The 24,479-nt window shown below is 36.9% G+C and overlaps 1 protein-coding gene across 13 annotated transcripts in view; it reads right to left on the reverse strand.

The window, feature by feature from the left end:
• Nucleotides 1-24,479, reverse strand: part of lrch3 (leucine-rich repeats and calponin homology (CH) domain containing 3) — a 137,024-nt gene that overhangs the window by 13,505 nt on the left and 99,040 nt on the right. For 5 of the 13 annotated variants that reach the window (XR_013886332.1, XM_080185772.1, XM_080185767.1 and 2 more), the window contains exons 12-21: nucleotides 23,384-23,438; nucleotides 22,036-22,197; nucleotides 20,433-20,489; nucleotides 17,564-17,623; nucleotides 11,380-11,460; nucleotides 5,894-5,954; nucleotides 4,602-4,718; nucleotides 2,425-2,543; nucleotides 1,930-2,067; nucleotides 850-927 (exon numbers count right to left, since the gene is read on the reverse strand). Coding sequence is in view for 12 of the 13 variants with exons in the window: in XM_080185772.1 (XP_080041898.1) it covers nucleotides 850-927; nucleotides 1,930-2,067; nucleotides 2,425-2,543; nucleotides 4,602-4,718; nucleotides 5,894-5,954; nucleotides 11,380-11,460; nucleotides 17,564-17,623; nucleotides 20,433-20,489; nucleotides 22,036-22,197; nucleotides 23,384-23,438 (928 nt within the window). In the remaining variant the exon portion in view is untranslated. The remainder of the gene's footprint in view (nucleotides 1-849; nucleotides 928-1,929; nucleotides 2,068-2,424; nucleotides 2,544-4,601; nucleotides 4,719-5,893; nucleotides 5,955-11,379; nucleotides 11,461-17,563; nucleotides 17,624-20,432; nucleotides 20,490-22,035; nucleotides 22,198-23,383; nucleotides 23,439-24,479) is intronic. The other 8 variants (XM_080185776.1, XM_080185768.1, XM_080185769.1 and 5 more) reach the window with 7 other exon arrangements.

Here is a 24,479-nt window from a genome sequence, read left to right on the forward strand (position 1 = left end):
GTCAGAGGTAACATAATCTGTCAAGTCGAAGTAGTAGTCAGGTTAGGTCAATGGGTAGTCAGGTTGGGAGTCGACATTCAGGTGTGGGGTGTTCAGGGTAGTGGTTAGAGAATCAGCTTAGGTTGCAGGGGTGGGGTGGGGCAGGGCGGGGCAGAGCTTGGGGGGAGGGGGGCGAGGAGTGCTGCAGTGTGCATGTGGTGTGGGTGATGAGGGAAGTCAGTTGTGGTACTCAGTCCGATTACTCTGTTCACCATTGAGTTGCACCAGAGATTAGATTTATGTTCTCTATGTGCTGCTCACAGTCCCAGCATCAATAAGACAGAAATCTTGGGAGTTACACATTGCTATACAACAAGGAAGCTGGTCATGATGCACAAGGGGCAATTTTCAGGGCAGTGGAGGCCAGCTGCAATACTGGAAATAGGAACTGTGCAGAATTCACTTTAGATTTCACTGGAATAGGCTACTCAGAGATAGAACATTTGAGGTTGGTCTAGGAAGTGGGAATGGGAGCTAGAACGCTTAAGAAGGGAATTAGTGGGAGGAAACGGTATGGAGCTGGGGCAACCGAGGAAAATCCAGGTTTGAGTGGTAAGCAGAGCAAAGAAAGGACACAGTGAGTGAAATGCTTGGGTTGGACAATCAGCAGGGATACTTGTTAGAAGTTATCACAATATGTACATTGGTTTCAAATCTTTTTCAAAGATCTGGCTGATCCACGGTGTCATGTATTTAGTGTCTACCAAAAGCTCACTACAATGGTAAAATCAATCATGCACTAGCAATTAAAGAAGAGTTTTAAAACAGTCATATATAGAATAATCTATTGAAATATAACAGGGTACATACCTGTGGTACACCAATTCTCTTACAAGCCTCTAAGAAGTTCTCCACATTTCGTCTGCATTTTGCCATTGTCAGTTTGGGCTGCAAGCAAAGCAAGCAAACTCCGTCAGGCAAATAGTGAGGGCAGGGGAGTGTTAGATAAAAGGTGAGGAAGGGGAAAATAAATTTAAAAAAGAGAGAACCAATTCTAAAATTCAACCAATCCTTGCAACTATAAATACATGGGAAACAGCAAAGCAGTTCCCATCATGAGCTGATCTCAGCAAAGTCTGAAATACTAGCATAGCTTTTTGGGCCTTCCAGATGGCATCCCATTTTGTAGTATTAGTTATAAAAAGATTTGATTTCACTTTTCATTGGAGATTCTTTAAAACAGGAATTATTAAATGATGACAATACATCAAAGGGAGCCTTTGAATAAAAGCACAAACACCAGTAGACTCAATTTAATTCTATTAAAATTACTGCAAATTATTAGTGTGCTGCCTGGTACTAAAATCAACACATCTGATCTATTAGCTGTCACAGCTATAGCAAAGCTTAAAACAAGAGAAAATTCTTTGGCTGCAGTGAAGATAAGGTCATTCATCTATTCTGGCATTGCAGGATGGTTCCTTGATGAAGGCCCTGGGCAATTACTTCCCTGAAGGCTTCCTCCCATGCAGGGGTGTTTTGATGACGCAGTCCTCCTCTTTCCATCCTCTGGGTACAGGGTGCCCTTCCTGGCCTCCACCACATTCAGCTGGATTTCCAGGGATGCGTTATTGAGTTTGGGAACAGGAGTTCCCTGTGAGTGGCGCGCCATCTTCTTCTTCAATGGTGGCTAAGTTGATGCCCTGACACCCTTTAAATATAGCTTTTGGTTATGATGCTGTCCAGCCTGCCTTGCCATGCAAAACCTCCCAACTGCATAATTAATTAGGGCGGCATCATTCGATACAGCACAAATTCCTACCAGCTTCCACAGTGGGAAACACTCCTGGTTTCTGCTCCCACTAGGGAGCTTAGTCCCAGAATGGAAAATTCTGACCAAAGAGAAAAGCTCAACATATTCAGCATTACTGTACAATTCAGAATACGCACCACTGCTGGAGATGGTACATGTATACTGGACACCGACCGTGGTCTCACATGATTAGCCAGATGACAGAGAACAACACCATCTGTAAGTGCTGCTCCTAGATCACTTGGAAGTGAAACCTTTAACCGTGTTTCAATATTCTGAAAAAGCAACCGGAGAGGAACATGTAACTATTTGATCATAAACAAATACTTTTATGAACAGTAGAGGGGAAGGTCGGATGATGCACTGACCTTTCAGTTTTGGAACTTGTGTTTGAATCCAACACAGACTGATGGGATAAAGTAATTTCAGGTTGTTGTCAACTTATGTAAGAATATGACCAATTCCAGTGGATAGAATACAATATAAAACCAGTCTAATTTGGCACCGATTGGCAGCAAGTTGGCAAATTCACATTCTACATTAGGACACGAACACATTCTCCAGAGGTTTTGTTTACCATAGATCCGTGCAATGAAGCTTCTGTTCTGGTAAGTAAATGTTTAACTAATTACCTTCCGTAGCTGATGCACCATTCTCTGTTCGTCATCATATTGCTTCTGATTCTGTAATATCAAGGCATCTCCAGAATCCTTGTCAGGGATAGCAGAAGAGGAGGAAGTAGAAGTCCCATCTAAAACAGAAGATACATTGTTCATAAGAACTTATTACAATAGGAACATAGCTGTTTTACATCAGTGCCATTCTTATAATTTATTTTTTGTTGCAAACTTGATCTTTAAGATTCAACAGAACTGTATAATTGCTGGCCTTAAGGTACAATCCCTACATGTCTTTTGAGAACCTTTCTAATCAAGACATCAAAAAATTAAGGGTCAATCAGAAAACAAAGTTATGTTCTCAGTAATGAGAATAAACATACAACATAGTTTCTACCTCTTTCTCTTCAATTCGCTTTTCTGAAGACACTTTACCACTCAAAGAACAATTCTACTTTGCCAGGTCCCCTACACATCACTCAAGGGATTAGATTCATGTGGAAGCCTACACGGAATCTAGGTGGGTCAACTGTCTCATACTTTTAAAATCTGATAGCCATACATATTCATTGCCAGCAGGGATGACCAGGAGCAGGATATAAGATGTTTTTCCCTTCTCCAACCTTAGGCATTGAAGTCTGGTGTACTAACCCTTTTGCTACCCTCAGTTGGATCACCTTAGCTTAGCCTAGGCATCCGACACAAAACCACCTTGGTATTTATTATGGTATTCATAAAATCATTCTAAGCCATCAAGATGAACAAATTGGCACTTTCAATGCAGCATGATGGTGCCAATGTCATATTGCAACAACAACTTGCAATATTTTATAGTGCCTTTAATGAAGAAAGGCATCACTAGACACTTCAGAGGTATTTTCAGAAGATGGGGGACTGAGCAAATGAAAGTGATTTAAGCAGCCATGACCAAAGCTTGGTGGAAGAGATGGGTTTAAAGAAAGGTCTCTAAAGGATGAGAAGAAAATGAGAAGATTTAGGAAGCAAATTTCAGAACTTGAGGCCTACATTGCTCAAAGCATGCTGCAATGATAGCTACATATTAATGTAAGAGAAGCCTGACTATATATTGGGTGTTTATTGTTTACATGTAAATAGACCCTTGGAACTGCAAAGAATGAAAACCTTTGCAACTGCGGGATTCAAAATTGTTTACTGCTTCAGAACTGGCAGCCAGAAGTGAATACTCATTCAGCAACTGATCCAAGATTGTACTTGATTTATATCATACCGTTTTCTTTTTAATCCTTTTCTTTTCACCTTCATCTCAACTTTGAGATAAATGCTTGCTTTGAGCATCATCCCTTGTTAATGCAAATGTTGCATGTAAGCTGCTGGTAATATTATGTAAATATTGCACAACTATCTAGAAATAAACAACAGAGCGACAAATCATTGCTAACAAACCAGTGGCTCTTTTACAAACATAAGAATTAGGAGCAGAAGACCACTTGGCTCTTTTAGCACCTCTGCCTTTCAATTACATCTGATCTGATTGTAACCTCAACACCAATATCTGTCTATCCCTTGTGGTGATTGTCCCTTTAAGGAAAACACAACAAAGTAAGGGTCACTTGGCTCAGGGGACCAATTGAGGATGAGAGTGTGTAATCACCCTAGAGGGTGGAGTCCTCTCTTCGGAGAAGACAAGTAGGAGGCTCGAGCAGCCATGTGGCTGCTGGCCTCCGTGCAGTATTTCTTATTAATACAGACCTTATGTGTTTCTAATGAAGTCAGTGAAATTGCATCATTACACCCTATTGCTTTCAAGAACCTATCTACCTCTGCCTTAAGAATGTTCAGAAACTCTGCTTTCTACTGCCTTTTGAGGAAGAGTGTTCCAAACACTGACAACATTCAGAGAAAAAAAAATTCCCCATCGTTGCCCTAAATGGGTGACCTCTTATTTTTAAACAGTGGTCCCAATTACTAGATTCTCCCACAAGAGGATACATCCTCTCCAAACTATGTCAAGACCTCTCAGGATCTTGTTTCATCAAGTCTCCTCTTATTACACCAGTGGATACAAGTTTAGCTTGTCCAATATTTCCTATTAAAACAGCCCATTCATTCCAGGTATTGGTCTAGTAAACATTTTCTGAACTGCTTCCAATGCATTTGCATGCTTATGACACACTCAGATTATGGAAAATTCAGTTTTATGTCTGACCTACCTTTCTTCATTTCAACTCTCATGGCTGCTCTCAAGAGGAAGTTCTCAGGCCGGTGAGCATATGTGGGCTGTTTGTAAGAGTGGGGAGAAGAACCAGGATAAGGAGGGACAGGCTGGGCTGCAGCCAGAGACGGGAATGTAAGAATGAGCAAAATTTGATAAGATTCAGAAATAGAGTTTAATCAACAATCAGAAGAAGCCAGAAACAGAGACAGAAGTGAGAAAACAAATATTAAAATGGGTAAAAACAAAATTAACATAATACAGTAACACAGCAATATTAAAAAGTGAAAAATGGCTTGTTGCATTAGCATGGGTTGGTTTAAAAGTGATGACAATTTAGTAATGGTGAGAAGATTGTTTTTGGGTTTTACAGCTAACACACTTTCCAGTATCTAAAATATTAATATTGTTGCCAATTGTTGACAAATCTATAGCATGGTTCTAGCACTTTCTGCTTTTATTGTATGTCCAGCATTTGCAACTTTAAATCGTATGTACATACAGAGAGTTGAGAATGTAATAGGGGATTATTCTGTGGAATAGACTGAGCATATTGGGGTTTTGCAAAGCCTGCAGTTATTTGGGCCCAAGACTGAAAAGTAGTTCTGTACAATGTTTCTACCTCCTTTTGTCCCAAAGGCAGTGACTTCTGCTAGTATATTGTTCCATAGGCACTACATCACCAAATAACTTTTCTTTCCCCCTTGGTGAGTAAAAACAGTGAACTGTGCTAATTTTTTAACTGGAGAAGTTACAGGGGTAACAGTTGCACCTGGCCAATACCTCATCATAGGAAATGCAGAATACTTACCAAGAGCAGGGCTGGCTTTCCTTTAAGCCAAATTATACTGAGACAATTATAGTGCACCAAGTAACTCCAACTGCAATCAGCTAATTCAACACAGATCAAAGGTGAAATTCTGTTTGTCAATACTACAGACACTGTTCCATCAGGGACCCATCAAATATGTGGGATCAGTTATTGGAAGGGGATCCAGAGTTTTATGAACTTGTACCGCATTGACTCATTGCACATTTTATAAAACAACCCATATCATATTTTTGTTAGCCAATTTGATAGATAATACTTCAAATAATCAAAGTTGAAATTGTGCCAAGTATTAAGATTTACCTTTAACAGAAAACAATATTATTTAATACTATGAACATGAAACAAGGTGAAATAAATATTTCCCTGTCATCAACTGAAGAAAATACGATATACGCAAAGTTTTTACATAGATTGACAACAGAACAGTTCACTGATTTTTACAATTAGTTTTATCTTACCTGTATGGGCAGATGATTGGGTCATAGAGGCACTCGGTGACACAGGCGGTCTTTCTTCATTCTATGAAAAAGAAGATCAAGACCTTTTACAGTAGCAGAAAAACTGCTCTGAGGGAGTAGAAACAAGAAATGTGCAGCAAACTCATCATTAATCTCAGTTTGCTTCAGAATAGCAGAACATAGGCAGGTAGCATTTCTGTCATGTATCCTGCTTCCTCTTCAACACCAAAGCACATTAACACCTTTTAAATTCCTTCAGACTGAAGTGGTGGCATCAATAAATCCACTCTAACAATTTTTGATGCAATTGAATATGGTGAATTTAAGTTAGGATAACTCAGACTGTTTGCTAAGACAACAGAAGCAAAAAAAGGGAAGGCTGCTTGGAAGGGTCATGAATAAAAATAGTCATTTCATCTTATTTCCAAAATCAAATCACAGCTAATCTATAAATATCAACTGACAAGGTTCAATCTAACCTAATTTGTATTTGATCTAGTTAGAACATAGAACACTACAGCACAAACAGGCCCTTTGGCCCACAAGTTGCGCCGATCATATCCCTATCTATCAGGCCTATCTATGACCCTCAATCCCATTAAATCTCATGTACTTTTTCATCCAGAAGTCTCTTAAAAGACTCCAACAAGTTCACCTCCACCACCACCGACGGCAGCTGATTCCACTCATTCACCACTCTGAGTGAAAAACTTACCGAACATCTCCTCTGTACCTCCTCCCCAGCGCCTTAAACCTGTGTCCTCTTGTAGCGACCATTTCAGCCCTAGGAAATAGCCTCCAAGAATCCACCTTATCTATACCTCTCAACATCTTATAAACCACTATCAGGTCGCCTCTCATCCTTCATCTCTCCAGGGAGAAAAGACCGAGCTCCCTCAACCTATCCTCAAAAGGCATGCCACCCAATCCAGGTAACATCCTTGTAAATTTCCTCTGCACCCTTTCAATAGCTTCCACATCCTTCTTGTAGTGAGGTGACCAGAACTGCGCACAGTACTCCAAGTGGGGTCTGACAAGGGTCTTATAAAGTTGCAGCATTATCTCCCGACTCCTAAACTCAATCCCTCGATTAATGAAGGCCAGTACACCATACGCCTTCTTGACCACATCCTCCACCTGCGAGGCCAATTTAAGAGTCCTATGGACCCGGACCCCAAGGTCCTTCTGAGCCTCTACACTGCTAAGAGTCCTACCCTTGATTGGTTCTATCAGTTTCATTACATAAGCCATCACATAAGACTACATAGGCAACTGGACTGTACCTGTTGATAAAACAGTGGAAGAACTCTGTGAAAGTTGAAATTATTCCACTGTATAGAAAAGTCTACTTATACTATTGTACATCATACTTCTTTTAAGCAGATGTTCCAGTGGGGTAGTAGTAAAACATTTAGACCAAACAGGTCTTAGGCTTTACCTCCAATCTGTGCTGAGCAACTTGAACAAGAGGGATGTAAAGATCAGCTGGGGTTATCACTGGCAAGTGTTATCCGGTGACTCTTGCAGTTTAATAGGTTTAAATGAATTGTGGGCAAAGGAAAATTAATGCTCTGTTTAGGTATCCTCCAATTAGAATCTGATAAGAAAGAATAGGCACTTGATTGAGGTATTAAAGGGCTATCAGAACCAATTCCAAATGAAATAGTGTTTGAAAACAATAATCCATACTCTGGTAGTCTCCAAAGGTGCTTTTTTTTACCCACAAATAAACTATGGTATCTCAAAATGCTTCTTCAACTGAGATTGATTTATAGCAAAGATCAAGGATCTTTTACATAGAAACATACATAGAAAATAGAAGCAGGAGTAGACCATTAAGACTAAACTTATTGTTCCCAATCCTGGCAAGGAGTGCGAGTCCAAACAAGAGAACGAGAAGAAGAACTATGATTCGGTAAGGACAGAAAGAACCTTCAAAACAGATGGGCCAATCCACATGAGGAACTTTGGGGACAGCCTCAGTTGGGAACCCAGGATCATAACAGAGAAAGCTGGCCCCATGTTGGTGGCTTTATAGTGCTCCCTTTAGAAGCGAAAGTCTCCAATCCAATTCATACTCTCACATCTGGTCCTGCCTCTAATTGACCTCAGATCAATCGTTAAGTGAAGGAAAAGGTCCCCCTCTTTGTGACGGGGATGCAGGGGAAGTAGGACTTAACGGGAGAAGGATGTTATGATGGCCATGGGGAATCATCAATAGATCTCCCTGTTGGCCTTGTAGAATATGAGCTCTCCTGTTGGGCAAGTGGAGGTTAGCCCAATAGGGAAGGAGCAGCAGTGGGTTTAAAATCAGCTGACTCCATTCAGGTAGGCAATCGAAAGACTTGGAGCTGACACCTGCTCCCTGTAGCCGCTAAACGGTGTTTCGAACACTGTAAATAAAGGGTGACTGGTGGCAGAAGACTGGTCTCTGTAAAATTATTACAGTATGCTACACCATATCTAGAGGAACGAATGGAAGAGCAAATTTTCTTAATGCCTTGAGCGGACAGGTACAAAATAAACATGTGCATCAGATAATTTTCACCTCAGCTACAATTTGTCCATAGTTTGCTAGCTTTGAATGAAGTACATCAAGGTTCTGCATTCTCAAAATATTGTTAATTTCAGAATGACCTTTTTTGGAAAACAAGCTCCTGCACCATATGCCAGATCTTTCAGTATTTTGTTAGAAAGGACTGATTTTAGAGTGTGCTGAAACTAAGACTCCTCACATCTTCCTCAGCTTATTCCTTTGACCACAAAAATGAGGAACTCTTTAGTTTGAGCATGCTTCTTCCTTATACAACACAGAGTTTTGAAACCCAACTATGACATGAATCACTTTTATTTCTGTTCATGCCCTCCTCTCTCTTCTTTCGACATTGGTTATGCAACTTCGACACGTCACCTAGGGATTTGCAATGAAACAAGATTGTGTGTGTCAAGGCTACATGATAACTAAAGGGGTAGAAGTGAAACAATTATTTTTGAATTTAATATCCTTTCTGGCTTCGTGTTGCTATCATTGTCAATATTCATTAGCAATACAATTTAGGAAAATTGTTTGTAAAAAGTCTTTCTTCTTCAGATTTTCATCCCTTCCCTTTTATCTCGGCACCCACCACCTCTCTGGCCTGGAATCAGTCATGAACGTGGAACTATGAGGAGCTACTTACTTCATAACCAATAATGCAACTTGATGACTGATTACTGGATGCAAAACTTGCACTGTGGAAGACTATGATAGTTTATCAGCCATCAAGTCAGCATACTTTGTGGGTCAGAACTGAAGACTTAATTTCTAAATTGAGGCAGATGAACCCAAGTAGCAGAAAAAATTACATTGACTTGTTAGTAAGCAGATTGCCATGCTCCAAATGTAATACAAATACCACAGATCAGCATGTATTATTTGCTCATCAGAGCGAAGAATTTGGGCTTTTCCAAGTGAATTTATAATTTCCAATTCCAAAAAATTATTTTTATAACATAAACAGTACTTTGAGATTATTTCTAACTCTTGAAATATTGAGGTAAATTCATTTTACACAACTTGCAATTTCAACAGTTAATATTTCTTAATGTTTGCGCAAGTATACGGCAATAATTGACAATAACCAAAAAAATTGCATAGAGCATAAGTGAATCTGTTGTGAGCAGGAAAGGTAATTTTTTAAAACACCAACGAGCTGGTACCAAAGTCCAGATGCCAACACAAAAATTGAGAGGGTTGCATTTCAATGTAGACTGAATCTGTACCAGGTCAAGGATACTCAGGTATTTACACTCCTCTGAAATTGGATGCAAGTTTTCTTTGTGAATAACCTCCAGAATCAATCTACTCATATTTATTTTACAGCACTGTGGTTAATTTTAAATCTCTCCTGTTTTACCACAAAAACAAGTTTATTTTTGGTTGTTAGTGAGGGTAAGAGGTCCATTTTGATAATGTTACAAGGAATTTGTTAGTGTACAATTTACTTTGGAAATGAAGAGGACTTGCTGCACCTTTCATTACTAAGTAAGTGATTCAAATTTTTCACTTCAGTTAACACTGGATTGTGCAGTAATACAATGGGTTTTATGCATGCATTACTACTGCAAAGTTTTCTGTGCATCAAATCTTGTAATATCAATTACTAATTTGGTTTTATAGCCTTGATATTTTACATAATTAAACATAAATCAAGCTTTGAGTTCCCTTTTCTCATGGGAGCTTATTTCATATTCATGTTAAAATATATGTCCTGGGTCAGGTAATGTCTACATTTTCTATCTTTTTTAAATATGAGTGACACATACCGTTAGAGTCTCCTAGTCAGCATGAAGAGTTTTTCTACATTAGCGACAGAGATAGAGGGAAAGAGGATAAGAGACAGGTGAAAGGATAGCTTTCAGTATATGAGACGGAATAATTGTCTACATAAGAATGAAAGATCATTTTCAGAGACACAGTAAACTGAACACAATCATGACATATATTGCAAGGAAAAATATGTTAGATGATTCAGTATATTAGAAGAAAATTTGTCATAACTGATGCATACAAGTTTGTCCTTGTTTGATGATAAAATAGGTAAACAGTATAAATCTACAATGAAGGCCTAAAAATTGTTCTGTTTCTCTATCACAGTTAATGCATACAATTGCATATTTTATAGAAGTTGCATTTTTGCACTGGTGATAGTTCAGAACATAAAAAACATTTAAATAAACTATATTCATATTACAGCATAAAAATAATTTTTGAAAATATCCTTTAACCCAGTTTTCAAAACATTGCAAAAACCAAAAACAGTAACTATCTTTTATTACACAAAACAAAAACAAAAGAAAACATTATGTGGGAAAATATAAATTTGGTTCCAGGGCACATTTCACTGATTGCACAGATAGGGAAATTCTAAGGATGTGGATAGAATCTTTAACAGTATATAAAAATACTACTGCAATCCTCAACATGTTTATGTTTTCCAGTTCTGCATTAATGTATCATCTGGTTCGATATTTCTTTTAATTTTAAAAAAAGATTAAAATAGAATTCAAAAGGATGAAGATAATTTTGCAGTTCTAAGCATTTTCTTTCTATTCAGAAGTTAGTCGACACATGCAGATTGGGTAGAACCTTTCACCAGCTGACTGCACTGCCTAAAACATTCGATCAGCACATTCTATGCATCAAGACTTTGGCTTCTTTTTTATTTTAAATGTTGGGAGCACTGTAACCATTTGAATCTTTCTCGATTTGTAGCTCTCTCAAATAATTCAGCAATAACAATACAGTATACAATACTTTACTGACTCCATACAAAATGTGAATATAACAGCATAACCTAATTCCATTCTGAATGTCTTTTTGTATGAAAAGCTGTGAAGTGTGGTCTGGTGAAAGGAACCACATCCAGTCACAAATAAAGGCACAGAATGAAAAAAATACAAGGGTCTATACAAAGCCACAAACTCCACACAAGCTGCTCAGTCACCTTGCTGTGTGAGCCAGGCCTCCGTTTAATGGTATTTGTGTTACTGTCAATCTCAAAGAAGAAGTGCGGTTCAAAGCCATTCTGTTACAGAAAGAAGCAGAGGAGAAAGCTTTAGGCAAGAGAGTTCAACAGCTTGCAAATAATTAGCAAGGGACAGCCTTGAGGGAAGACATATAGAGTATTCTGTCTTATTTCAATGGCTTGCAAAAGTTACTCTGTGGCAGTGTGAGTTTTTCCACAGAAAATGCACAAATGCACATTTAGAGGTTGTTACAGAACTGCATCAAAAAAATCTTCAAGTTAACTCAATTTCTAGATTCTAAGAAACCAATTTTTTTTCTAAATCAAAATTGGCTGCTCAACTAATATCAGAAACCTTTATTCTCACTCCAAAAAAAAATTTCCAAACAAAGTTGATTTTTAAATCAGCAAAAGTTCAGTTAGAAATTCCAAGCATTTTCCTTTGAACTTCACTTTGTGAACTTTACTAACATTTTTCAAATTAACATTTTATCCAATCATACCAGGTTTTGGGAAAAAAGTTATTCGCTGAGTTAAATTTTGAGTGTATTATATGGTTTGTGATAGTGTAAGTCGCATAATGATAAAACATAATCACAAGCTAAAACTTGGATCCTATAACCTTATAATAGAATGGGTACAGGCAACCTGCATACAATGTACTGATCAAAGCAAGGTATTGAACACTAAGAATTTTGGATGCATTTATCTATCATTCCCTTATCAAGTAGCAAATTTGTTCATAAAAGAAAAAAAATTGATGCATAGGCAGGTAATATAGATATAATGGATCCATCCGATGTTCCCTTTATGAAGAAAAAAACTTGCCTGATTACAGTTCAGACTCAAAGGTCACAATAATTGTGGCAAATATTTGCAATTTTTCTTCAGCACCATAGGTACATGTCAATGCCCTGTCTTATATGCCAGTCAATTTGTCAATGCTTCACAAGCAAAAATTGCTTTCCTCCTACACGCAATGGATACTGTCAACATTATCCAACTCGATCAGTCAGAATGCACAACATGTGCTGATTGGTCGAATCAAAGGTGGCTACAACAGCATTTTTCTCCATTGACAGTCATGCAGACTTTAGGTAGGAAATGTCTGGAAATGAGCTGATAATGTTTGAGTGTCACAGTAATAGATTTTTGTAATTAGTGTTTGTCCCAAAAGTCATCGTAAATGTTAAATGAATCTGTTAAAACATTACAGATTTCCTCAAAAGAAACTTTCTGGGGTTTCCTGCTAGCTGTCATATGTAGAAGTTTATTATTTCAAGACTAGAGTGTCCACATTTTTGAAACAGATGATGCTTGCTAATGTGCATACGTCAATGAGCTTTGTTGGGCATTTCTATTACTAGGATTTGGAATAGAGTAGAGCAGGTACGATTTTGTAAGTAGTTTAAAGAAATTAACAATGAGATTTCCACTTTTAGGGTTTTACTAAAATGACCTTTGAGTGGGGTGGACATTGCAGGCTTATACATACGTGAATTATAGTGCTCATTTACATCATGTAACTTAGTTGCATTCATTTTGCTTCTGTGTGCATGATTTGGTTCTATTTGTTCTGGAAGAGTAACCAGGAATGCAACCTGCAACATTTATCTAAAAGGGCCAACATCTGAGGGAAATATGGTCAATAAATAAATAAGAAATCAACAACTCCAAGAGTGCAAGAAAATTCAGATCCTCATATCTTTTAAAAGAAATGGCTGCAATGTATAATTTGTGGAACCTGAAGGTCCAGCTGACGATAGCGGCAGAAAAAATCCAGCCATTGTCCCACCCAGCTGCCTCAACATGAAGCTCTGGAATTCTCTTCCTTGATGTCTTTATCTCATTGTGTTCCTTTGAGGTTGTCTTTAAAACTCATTATTTCAGCCAAGCATTTGAATATCCCTCCTAATACATCCTGCTTTGACTCAGTGTCTTTTTTATTATAACTATGTGAAATGCTTGAAGGGATTTTTAAAATGTTCTGTAAAAATGCAAGCTATTATCCAATATTATTTTAACAGCACAACATCAACCTGTTTATTTTAGCCTCACCTGGAAAGATACAGTGAAATCTGTACAAATACCATTTTCAGGCTTAAACTATCTCTAATCTTTCTGCAAGAATCTAGTTTTGGCTTTGGAAAAAATCTGAATTATAGTCAACTCAAAGTGTACAAAATAGTGTCAAAAATTAAAGCTTTCAGGAAAGGATAAATCACCAGATTTAGAAAATAAATCCCATGCATTCAGCACACATATTCCTCTCAGTAATTTCAATATTCATCATTGATCCAAACTGCTGAAATGTACTTAAGGATTTTCCTCTCCAGTGAATGTTCACATGATGGGTGTGCCTGCAGCAAATCGATAATTAGAATATATGCCAATTACATTCAGTAAAACCCCTCAACTTCGTGTGTTACATAAGTTGCCTATTCAGGGTAAGCTCTTTAGTTGTCAGCTTTTCTGGGGCTATTATTCTGTGAACTTGTTGTTCAGCTTTCTTAGTTTTCTAAACCTGCAACATGGGCATACTATACACAGTCCGAAATAACAGCTGCAGAATTCAACAAACAGATCATCCAATTATTATGGTGGGTTTTTTGGATCTACCAACAAAGTACCAGAACACCAATATTACACAAGTGACAGAAAAACACATACATGACATCAGTACAATTCTCATGTACAATTAAGTTGTGTAAAGTAATGGCTATTGATTCATATTGTCCCAACAGGACTCCAAATGTACTTGGTATAAATCAACAACTCCTTTGTGTTACATCATTTAATATGTCATCAGATGTTACAAATGAAAAAAAGTGCATAATTACTCCAGCACTTTCTAATCAGAAATAAACAAATCTACAATATTAAGATACAGCTTTTTCACTGATTTGCTTAATTGCACCGGATTGACAAAAGTAATGAGGTAGAGCCAGTGATTTTAAACTGCTGTTTGTGTTAGGTCTAAATTTTTGAACTTAAGAAGCAAAAAATCTGATATTAATACAAAAGTGAGGTTTTACCAGGCAGAAAAATGAACACGCAAGGTAACACAAAAACAAACCTCTGGAAAACTTTTATCAAAATATACTTTTCATTAGATTTCAAGAAGTCCTAAAGATAAAGATTTGCTGTGCATCACAATGAAATTCTGCAAGTTCAGCACCAGCGTGACTTCATGTTTCACTGTTCTGCAGTGGACTAGCTGCTGCACTCCCAACATAAACACTGACTGAGAGACAACAGTAAAATTGGACAAATCAATAATCTATTGGCAATCATAAACTTATCAAGTTTTCAGCATGCAGTATTCTGCATTCAACACATAGCTCTGTCTCATATTTAAACAATCATATGTACAAAGAAGAAGTCAATCTTGGATTTAACATTCCCAACTATAATTTAGTACATATTCAAATGCAAGAAAGCTAGCCACACCCATTACTGCTACACACCTTAGAAACTCTTAAGTAACCCAGGCTGAGGAAAAATATGACATGGCAACTGATTTCACCTGAAAATTTTTAAAAATCTGGCAATAAAAAAAGTTTTTAAAATATGCAGTTTTATTTGTTTATATAAAATTATTCATGATTTTACTGAGCTAACAATTTCCCTGTCATAATATTAAATATAATATCCTAACAGCATGATGGCACAGCGGTTAGCATGTTCTCCCTGTGTGGATTTCCTCTCACAGCCTAAAGATGTGCCAATTAGGTGGACTAGCCATGCTAAATTGCCCCTTTGAGTCCAAAAAGGGGAGGCCCTGAGTGGGATGTTCTTTCAGGGAGTCTGTGCAGATTCAATGAGCTGAACAGCCTCTTTCTGCACTTTAGGGATTCTAGGGTTCTACTTTAACAGCTTCATGGTTCTGAGATTTGCCACATTTTCTTCCAAAAAGAATCTTTCAACAAAAAAATCAATGAAAAGAGGTAATGCCTTATATTGTGCTATTGTACTCAATTTCAGCCTCTGGGTGGTTTAATGATTAATTAAGAATTACCTATAACAAAATATCACGCTTAAAACGACTGTTACAATTGATCAGCGCAACATTCCTCTGGTTGTGGGAATCTTAGCATGAATGTGACTAATTGGTTTGTAATACATAAACAATGAGCAAAACAAAAGAACTGCAAGGTATCTCAGTGAGGGTAATTGACCAATGGAGAATTGAAACTAATGTAAATGGAAACAAAAATAAATATCCTTTACAAAAAAAAGTAAAGGAATGATGAAATAAGAAAGAATTGAAGTCAGAAAAGATAAATAGGATGCAATAAACAGAAATTATGAAAGCAACCAGAAATTATGCTTTTTTGATAATCCTAAAATTAGTTTAATTTACATTTTTAAAAGTAAATAACATTTACAAAATGTCATGTCAAGATGAGTTTAAAACTGGAAAGAATTTGAAAACGAAACGTAGAAATGGCAAAAATGCAATTTAAAAATTACAATTAATGATTCAGGCACATCTATTTCTTGTAAAAATAGAGCAGCGACTTTGAAGGCAGAACTAGTAGATTTCTGCTCACTTCTTTGTGCAGCTGCCACTTAAAATAACTTGACCAGAAAACATTCTAATGCACAGATACGCTAAAACATTGAGATGTATAAGTGATAAAATATTATATACATTTATTTTGAAGCGTGTAGACATGCATTCTGGTGATTTCTGTGAGCTCCAATGAGTAACCCATTAGTTATTACTGTAGATAGAATATTCAGCAGGTATACATGCAACATAACAATTTCATGCCTCACTTTCCAGCAAGATTGGCACACCTTTACTAACTATAGATTCAAATCAAATTCAGCAAACCATGAATAAATCACTACTCAACAAAACTCATGTGAATAGCACAAACCACAGCAGATCACTTGGAAAGCTTATGAATTTTCAAGGTTTGCATTTTTCATCATCTTTCCACCCATTTTGTTCATTTAAGCACTTGCATAAAGGCATAATTAATTGAGTGACCTTAAAAGACGTGCACTTTAAGGCTTTATTCCCTTTCTTTTAAAGTCCCCATCTTAAATGGATCTTACAGTCAGCAGGATTAAATCATTAATTCTATTACTAACAGGTGAGAATAATCCTACAAAGAAGAGAAAGGCTCCCAGCAAAGGCAACTGATCTGAGACTGTTTAAATATCTGACTTGGAGCGCTGGTTATAGAAACGTAATTCATGATTTGACTGGTCGCATATCCAGTCAGTGAAAGATCAGCAGAACAATATAATCTTTCAATTATCTTGCTGAAGAAAGCATAGGTTAAAACAAAGAATTTAAAGTCACTGATGTCATTCAATTTTTAATACATTATGCACCACCTTTGCAGCAACTTTTTAAAAAAATTACTTTCAACAAATGAGAAATTGCAGAACCAGGGAAGGAGATGATTATGGCCCAGTATCAGTATTAAGTGCTTCTAGGTAAGTTGTTGTATTAGAAGTAAATTAAGGTTCCAATGCCTCCATCCAAAATGTGCCAAATAACCAGCATAAATTGTTCTACTTCTCACATCAGCCATTTTCTAGTAAGATTGCCAATTGGGGGCCTTTTATTCTGTGGGCCTGCATTATAAAATGAATGAAGTTGTCCAGATTCATTTCAGGTAAACACATTACAAGCAGTTAAGTGAAATGATGTTCATTTTATTAGTTTGGGCTGGGTTCACATTCAAGTACAGGTGGTGAAAATATATTGTACATCACTTTACTCAATTTCCTTTCCATTCTGCTCTTTGCCAAGTTAATGGTACAGTTTTTTTTAAACACTGTACCATTGTAATTTAATAGAAGAACAGCTATATTTCTATATTTCTTTCCAGAGTCTGATTTGTCTCTTCATTTTTATGGCCAATCCAAATGCAAGGTTAATCAACTTTTCTTCATTTTTGTGCAAACTAAGTTAGTAATAAAAAGGGATGTCATTTAGCAAGGTTTTGACAAGCTTTTCCACGAGTGCTACTGGATATTCTCCAGTGATGGAGTTCAAAGAATTTTTCTGTTTTTATGTGGGTTGTGCTTTTCAGTAAAGCTTTAGCTAATGGTTGCTAAACTGATAGGTTACATATCATGCCATTTTCTATGATCTAATCTTCTATAACACAGGCCAATCCATGCAGACGCACACTCTTACCACTAACAAGGCGCTATCATCTGTGTGCTGGGACCGTCTGATAGGGAAATATTTGGGGAGCTGAGGGAGGGGAACGGGGAGAGAGATGAATAAATAAACAGAAATCACAACAAATTCTCAACAGTCACATGTAGGGACAAGCAAACTAATCATCTGAAGAGTTAAACCAAACTATGATAATGCAAATTCTGTACGGATGCAAGCAATTAACATACGCTAAATAACTTGGAAACGCAATTGATTTCAGGAAACTAGGCTATGCATCTTACTTTATATTTTAGCTTTGTATGACATGGCTCTCCTCAATTCAAACCATTACTCATATTGTCATTTGTTGTTTTCAGGATCTACATAATATTACATTTAATTAAACTGCATATGCTACAGCACATGTCTGGAAAATAATTGGGAAATTTAGCATCTTCTAAATGTAGGATTTTGAAGATTCAGTGGTTCTAATTATCAGAAGTGGCAGAAGGTAGGAGTATGGGAATGGAAACTAACCAACAAATTAACTGATGGAAGTGCAGTGGAGTGTTGTGTGATATTAAAGTAGGGCTTCATTTTTGACTAAGAGAGTAATAATATCCAAAAATACACATGTTAAATGACAAGCTAGCTACAAAACAATGAAAAATTACACAGTTACTTTAAATGCAACACGGATAAAAAATACTGGCTGAGTGACAGGAAACAAAGTAGTTGTGAACAGTCGTTTTTCAAGTTGGGAGGAAGGTTTGCAGTGGACTTCCCTAGGGATCGGTGTTAGGATCCCTGTTTTTCCTGATATATAGTAATGACCTAGATGGTGGTGTAGAGGGCACAAAGAAAAATGTGGGAATGATAAAACTTGGACATAGTGAGAAACATAAGGAAAACTGTATTGAACTATTAGCAGACATAGATTGGTGAAATGCACAAACAAGTGGCAGATGAAATTTAATGCAGAGAAGTGTGAAGTGATTAATTTTTGTAGGAAGAATGCAGGGAGACAATATAAAATAAAGGGTACAATTCTAAAGGGGATGCAGGAGCAGAGACACCTGGCTGTACATGGTATTTAAATCATTGAAGGTACAGGACAAGTCGACAGAGTGGTTAAAAAAGCATGTCATAGCCTGGGCTTTATCAAAAGAAACAAAAGTACAAAAGCAAGAAAATTATGTTAAGCCTGTAAAAAGCACTTGTTTGGCTTCAACTGGAATATTGCATCCATTCTGAGTATGACTCTTTGGGAAAGATAATGAAAGCCTTAGAGAGGGTGCAGAGAAGATTCACTAAAATAGATCCAGGGATGAGGAATTTCGGTTGTGTAGAGAAACTGGAGAATTTGGGGCTGTTCTTCTGCGAGAAAATATGTTTTGAGGAGATTTGATAAGAGGTATTCAAATCATCAGTGGTATGGACAGAGTTGGTAGGGATAAACTGTTCCTATTAGTGGAAGAATCGAGAACCAGAGGACACAGATTTAAGGTAATTGCCAAAAGAAATAAAGGCGACATGAGGAAAAACGTTTCTCATGCAGCGAACGGTTAATATTTGGAATGCACGGCCTGACTGTGTAGCGAAGGCAGGATCAATTGAAGTTTTCAAAAGGGAAACGTATCTGAAAAGGAAAAATGTGCAAAGCTACGGAGAAAAGGCAGCATTGTGGCACTAGGTAAATTTGCTTTTTCAGAGGACATGGAGCGAATCGAAGCCTTCTGTGCTGTAACCTTTCCATGATTCTATGAATACTACATGCTGACACATCTTCCACCTATATTAGATGATTAAGGAATTAAAGTGAGAACAATTACCATTTCAGAATTGTTGCTAAATCAGTACTGGCTAGTTGTTACCATATTTTTGGACAAATGTGGCAGTGTCAACAGAGAAGTACTTCGCCTAATCTGACCTTTTTCTGAGGAAAAGTTTGTATTCAGATGCAAATGGGTTCCTGATATTACAGCACATTTGCTTGAAATTTAAGTTGCTGTAAGTCTTTCTAAAAAGTCATATTTCAAGTTAAATACAACTCTTTTCCAGAACCATTCTGAAGAAGTCATATTTGACTCAAAAAATTGTTTCTCACTCAACAAACACTACCAGACGTTGAGTATTTTCAATGCTTTCTGTTTTTATTTCAGATTTCTAGCATCAGCAGTTTGTTACTTCGAAGTGTGAATCAAGGATCTGTCTCAACTTAAATTACTTCCTGGTTAAACTTGGAGTTCTATTGAGAATGGACAAAATATTTAGTGAGAAACAAAAAATGTGCATTCTGACAAATGTTTGTGTGCTAGTATCCAAATAAGGGGGTTGGGGGAAGATGGGGTGGTGTGCATGTGGTAGTTCCAGTTTGAAACATTCACTCAGTCTCAATGCTCACAAAAAAAAAATAGGCATTTGCTCTGAATTCTGAGTTTGGAAATGTTGTTTTCCTTGTACCATTCAATTATGTCAATAAAAAAACGCTCACATGGATATTTATCAAATATATCAGAAAAAATGTCTGTTCACTCCAATAAAGCAATACAATAAAAGGGGTTTCATCAGTCAGTACTGCAAAGGAAAAGCTATATAATTTACAAACTTGATATTAGGACACGGAACAGTTATTATGGAATATTTACATACTTCAGGAAACCTATGAATACTACAATGATCCCCAAATTAATTACCTGATTATTACAACACAAAGAAGTGATGCAAATATAATACATATTCTGATTAGTGACGTTTTTCACCTACAAGAAGTTAGGATGACACTGTCCTTTGAAGTGAAAAGTTATGTAAAATATAAAGGTCCTTCAAACAATGAGTGAAACAAACCCCCCACTGTTCACTCCATTCTCTAAAATCCAGCTAATCCTGTTTAAGGACTTACATCACTGTGATCGCTGCCTGAGGGACTCTGTTTCTGAGGGCTTTGGCCACTCTTTTGCTGCAGAGAGATAAAGCACAAACACTAGCATCTTATTCACCATTCCTATAAATTATATTAAAGTGGCAGCTCTGCAAACAGCATATTAACAGGTTTGAACTGCTCCTAACTCAGATAAAGTACTTTCCTGTATGCAAGTAACTTGCAACTTTACAGCAATGTTTCCATCTTTTATTCATAGCTTGAAATCACCGTGAGAAAATGGAGCTGATTGTTCAAAAAGTGATTCTGAAATTTCTGACATCTTATGAAGTATTAAATGTGAAAGTGCAACAATATAAATTATCTTAACAAATACAGTCCAACTATATCCAAACAACACCTCATTTTGTTTCATGGTAGTCATTACAAGGTACATCCAACTCATATAGGCACCAGTGATAATTAAAAGGCCCCAAGTTTTATATTTTAAATAACCATTTTGTGTTGGTATTAACGTGATAATTTTCTCTGGCATTAATCAAGTCGAACATATCATTACAGGCTACGTCTGCTATCACTCTTAGTTATTTTCAAGAATGTAATTTGTGAAACATATTCATCTGATGGGAAAACACCAATAAAATTGGTAAAGTTGAACATCTAACTTTCCTGATTGCTGTTAGTAAAATTAACCAGTAAGATCCTCGAGTTAGATGTCTGTTCTGTACCATGAATGACACCAAAAGCACCAGGACTTGACATCCCTGGTGTAGGAAGGAATCTTTGAGGAAGATAGGGAGCTTCTACCCCTAATTAGAATTCAATCTGCATGAACACTGGAACAAGAAAAGGAATGTGATTCTGCTATTGCTTCACATACAAGTTGATGCCAAAATCTCATGTCATAAACAAAGGTCAGAGCCATTTTGGTATGGACTGCAGGACACAACCTTTTGAAAAACAAGAGGATAAGAAAGTGGTTAAAAAAAGAACAAATTTTGTGAGAACTGTTAGCTTCATTTCAAGTTTGCAAAGTGATAGCTTACTTTTGAAAGAGATGTAGTTGAGTTATACTGATAGTATCATTGCTTGAATTCTAATTTACTCATCTGAAATGTCATGATGGTTTGAATACAAGGAGAGTTTTTAAAGTCACTGAGGAAATACATGGTGAAATAAGTTCCCACCCACTTTGAGATGATAGGGAAGGGAAATAACATTTTAAAAAGAACAGTTCTCCCATAGATGCTACAACTTTTGATGAACTTAAATTAAGCTAGAATACTAGGGGATGTTGAGCACAGGCAGAGAACGACAGAGCTCATGCTTAGCAGTCACAGACTGAGTGGTTACAGAATACTATCAGTAGAAGTCTGGAACAAAATTCTTAATTATCTTTGAGAAACTTGGAAACAGGGATTGGCATTTCATTCCTTTAAGCATGCTCTGCCATTTTATTAGCCATTTAGCTTGGTAAAAATTAAGAAAGGTTAAAGTAGGAAGGAAACAAAGTAGAGTGCCCATATCTAACTTCTTCAGTAAAATGACAAACTTGGTTCTTTCTAGGATTGCCTGCAAAATGACTGCTGCATCATTATTAGATCTTTAAAATAGTAGTGCTTACTCTCACAAAGTCAAGAACAGCTTCTTTCTGAATTTGTTTGGTTCGAATTCTTTCCTCTTCGTATTGTTGAGCTGCAAGCTGTGCCTCTCTTCTGGTTCGTTCCACCAGCAGTTGTTCACGTCTCCTCTGTAGCTCCAATTCTGTGCACCCCTGATTCGAAGCCTAAGAAATACAGCATGCAAACCTGTTAATATGTTGATCAATCACTTTCAATTTAAAAAATCTTTTTACAACATTAGGTCCCAATTTACATAAATGTAGAACTATTTTAAGTAAACTTATTTTGCTTAACCAATGTAAGGAAAAGATCAGCACTAATGAATTCCGAACATCTGAGAGATTTAAATAGTTGAAAACCATGCCTCACAATTACATTTTCCTGGCTGTTTTAGGGATTTAAGCTATTCATTCCTTATTGGCTTTCTGGATTGGAATGCTCATAATACAACCTGCGCTGATGTCTGGCATTCAGATTCTAACCAACTGAGGGAAGACAAGCAACCATCAAGCCTGAATTTACTTGATAATCGCATACTGGGAAAATTTAACCCTAATTTCCACCATTATGCAGTGGAGTGCATTCATTACGAAAAGGAGAAAAGGGAAATTACGATGGGAAGCAGAACAAAACACTGAAATTTGAAAAAATGCCTCCGTTTCAAGAACTTTTCATTGACAGAATAGAAGCTAAATAAAATATTAATTTCTCTACATCAAAGGCACACTAAAGTAAACAGGACTTAACTTTTCCATTTAACTCTATACAACCTTTTAAATCTTGTTTCATCACAGCTGTAAATCATAGAATCAGAGGTTTACAGCATGGGAACTGGCCCTTCAGCCCAACTTGTCTACGCTGCCCTCTTTTTTAAAACCCCTAAGCTAATCCCAATTGCTCGCATTTGGCCCATATCCCTCCATACCCATCATACCCATGTAACAATTTAAATGCTTTTTAAAAGATAAAATTGTATCTGCCTCTACTGCTACCTCTGGCAGCTTGTTCCAGACACTCACCAACCTCTATGTGAAAAAATTGCCCCTCCGGACACTTTTGTATCTCTCCCCTTTCACTTAAACCCATGCCCTCTAGTTTTAGATTCCCCTACCTTTGGGAAAAGATATTGACAATCTACCTTGTCTATGCCTGTCATTATTTTATAGACCTCAATAAGGTCACCCCTCAGCCTCCTACGCGCCATAGAAAAAAGTCCCAGTCTATTCAGCGTCTCATTGCCTCTGATTTTTTTCCAGACCAATTTTAACATTCTAAACTGCAATTTCCCAAGCACTTCATTAATATTATCATTCTGAAGACATTGAATAAGATTAACTGCTTGATAATTACCATATTTTGGCCACTAGATGGAGCTTGAGATATCAAGCTAGCATCTGTACATCCACTGGAATGAGAAAGAAATTAAATCACAGAGCAGTTCAGTAACAAAATTCTTTTTTTTTAAATACACAGGTGTTAGATTTAGAATCTTCAACAATATTGGCAAAAGTTAGCTTTATCAAATGATATACCCAGTAAAATATGTTAAAAATACATCAATAATGAGATTTAAAATCACATTAAATTGCAAAGGCTACACATAAATTAGACTGTCCTTGAAATTACTGGAACATAGAACATAGAACACTACAGCACAAACAGGCCCTTTGGCCCACGAGTTGCGCCGATCACATCAACACCTACGGTGACGGTAGAAAAAGCCAATATAGAATTGCAACTTGTTGCCCCAAACAAACAGTTGTCCAGTACATAGCAAGTCAATATGTAACAGTTATAATCCAGTGTCTTTAATTAAAAATACTCCATGCTAACTGCCCTTGAAGGTAGGATTGTTTTCCATTTCCTGTTGAGGAAATGCCTTGTCAGTTTCTGCAGGATAGCTATTCACTGCAATCCTCCTGCAGAGAGATAGTGTAAAGCAGCAGTACTTTCATTGGTACAGGATACAGTTATTCTCTGGCAATCATCACACAGCTGTTATCCTCTTGATTTTATTAGTTTGATTTTTTTGTTTCAGATACAGCAAGTAGAAGAATTGGAGGTGGAAAATGAATAGCTACTGCAAAAGTAGAAATGAAAGAAAACACTTCAAAGAAGCTCTGAACAACTTTTTTACACAATCATAGCATGTGAGAGAGCATCACTGGTAAGGCCAGAATTTTTCAACCTCAAACTAAGTTATGGTGATACTTCACTTAAATTTCCCAAGTGCTAAATAAAATTTAAACTTTCACACTGAATCCCTGAAAGCAGTCTGACTACTCTGGAGTCCCATTGTTCAGACTATTGATTCCTTTAAAGCAAGTCAAAAGAACCTACAAAACCTGGAGTAGATCATTTGGCTCATCAAACTTGCTCCGCCATTCAATAAGATCACAACTTATCTTCTACCTTAATTTCACCTTTCACGCACAATCCCCCTATC

The sequence above is a fragment of the Carcharhinus amblyrhynchos genome, chromosome 3 (genome assembly GCF_965287045.1).
Source record: "Carcharhinus amblyrhynchos chromosome 3, sCarAmb.v2.hapA, whole genome shotgun sequence".
Lineage (NCBI taxonomy): Eukaryota > Metazoa > Chordata > Chondrichthyes > Carcharhiniformes > Carcharhinidae > Carcharhinus > Carcharhinus amblyrhynchos.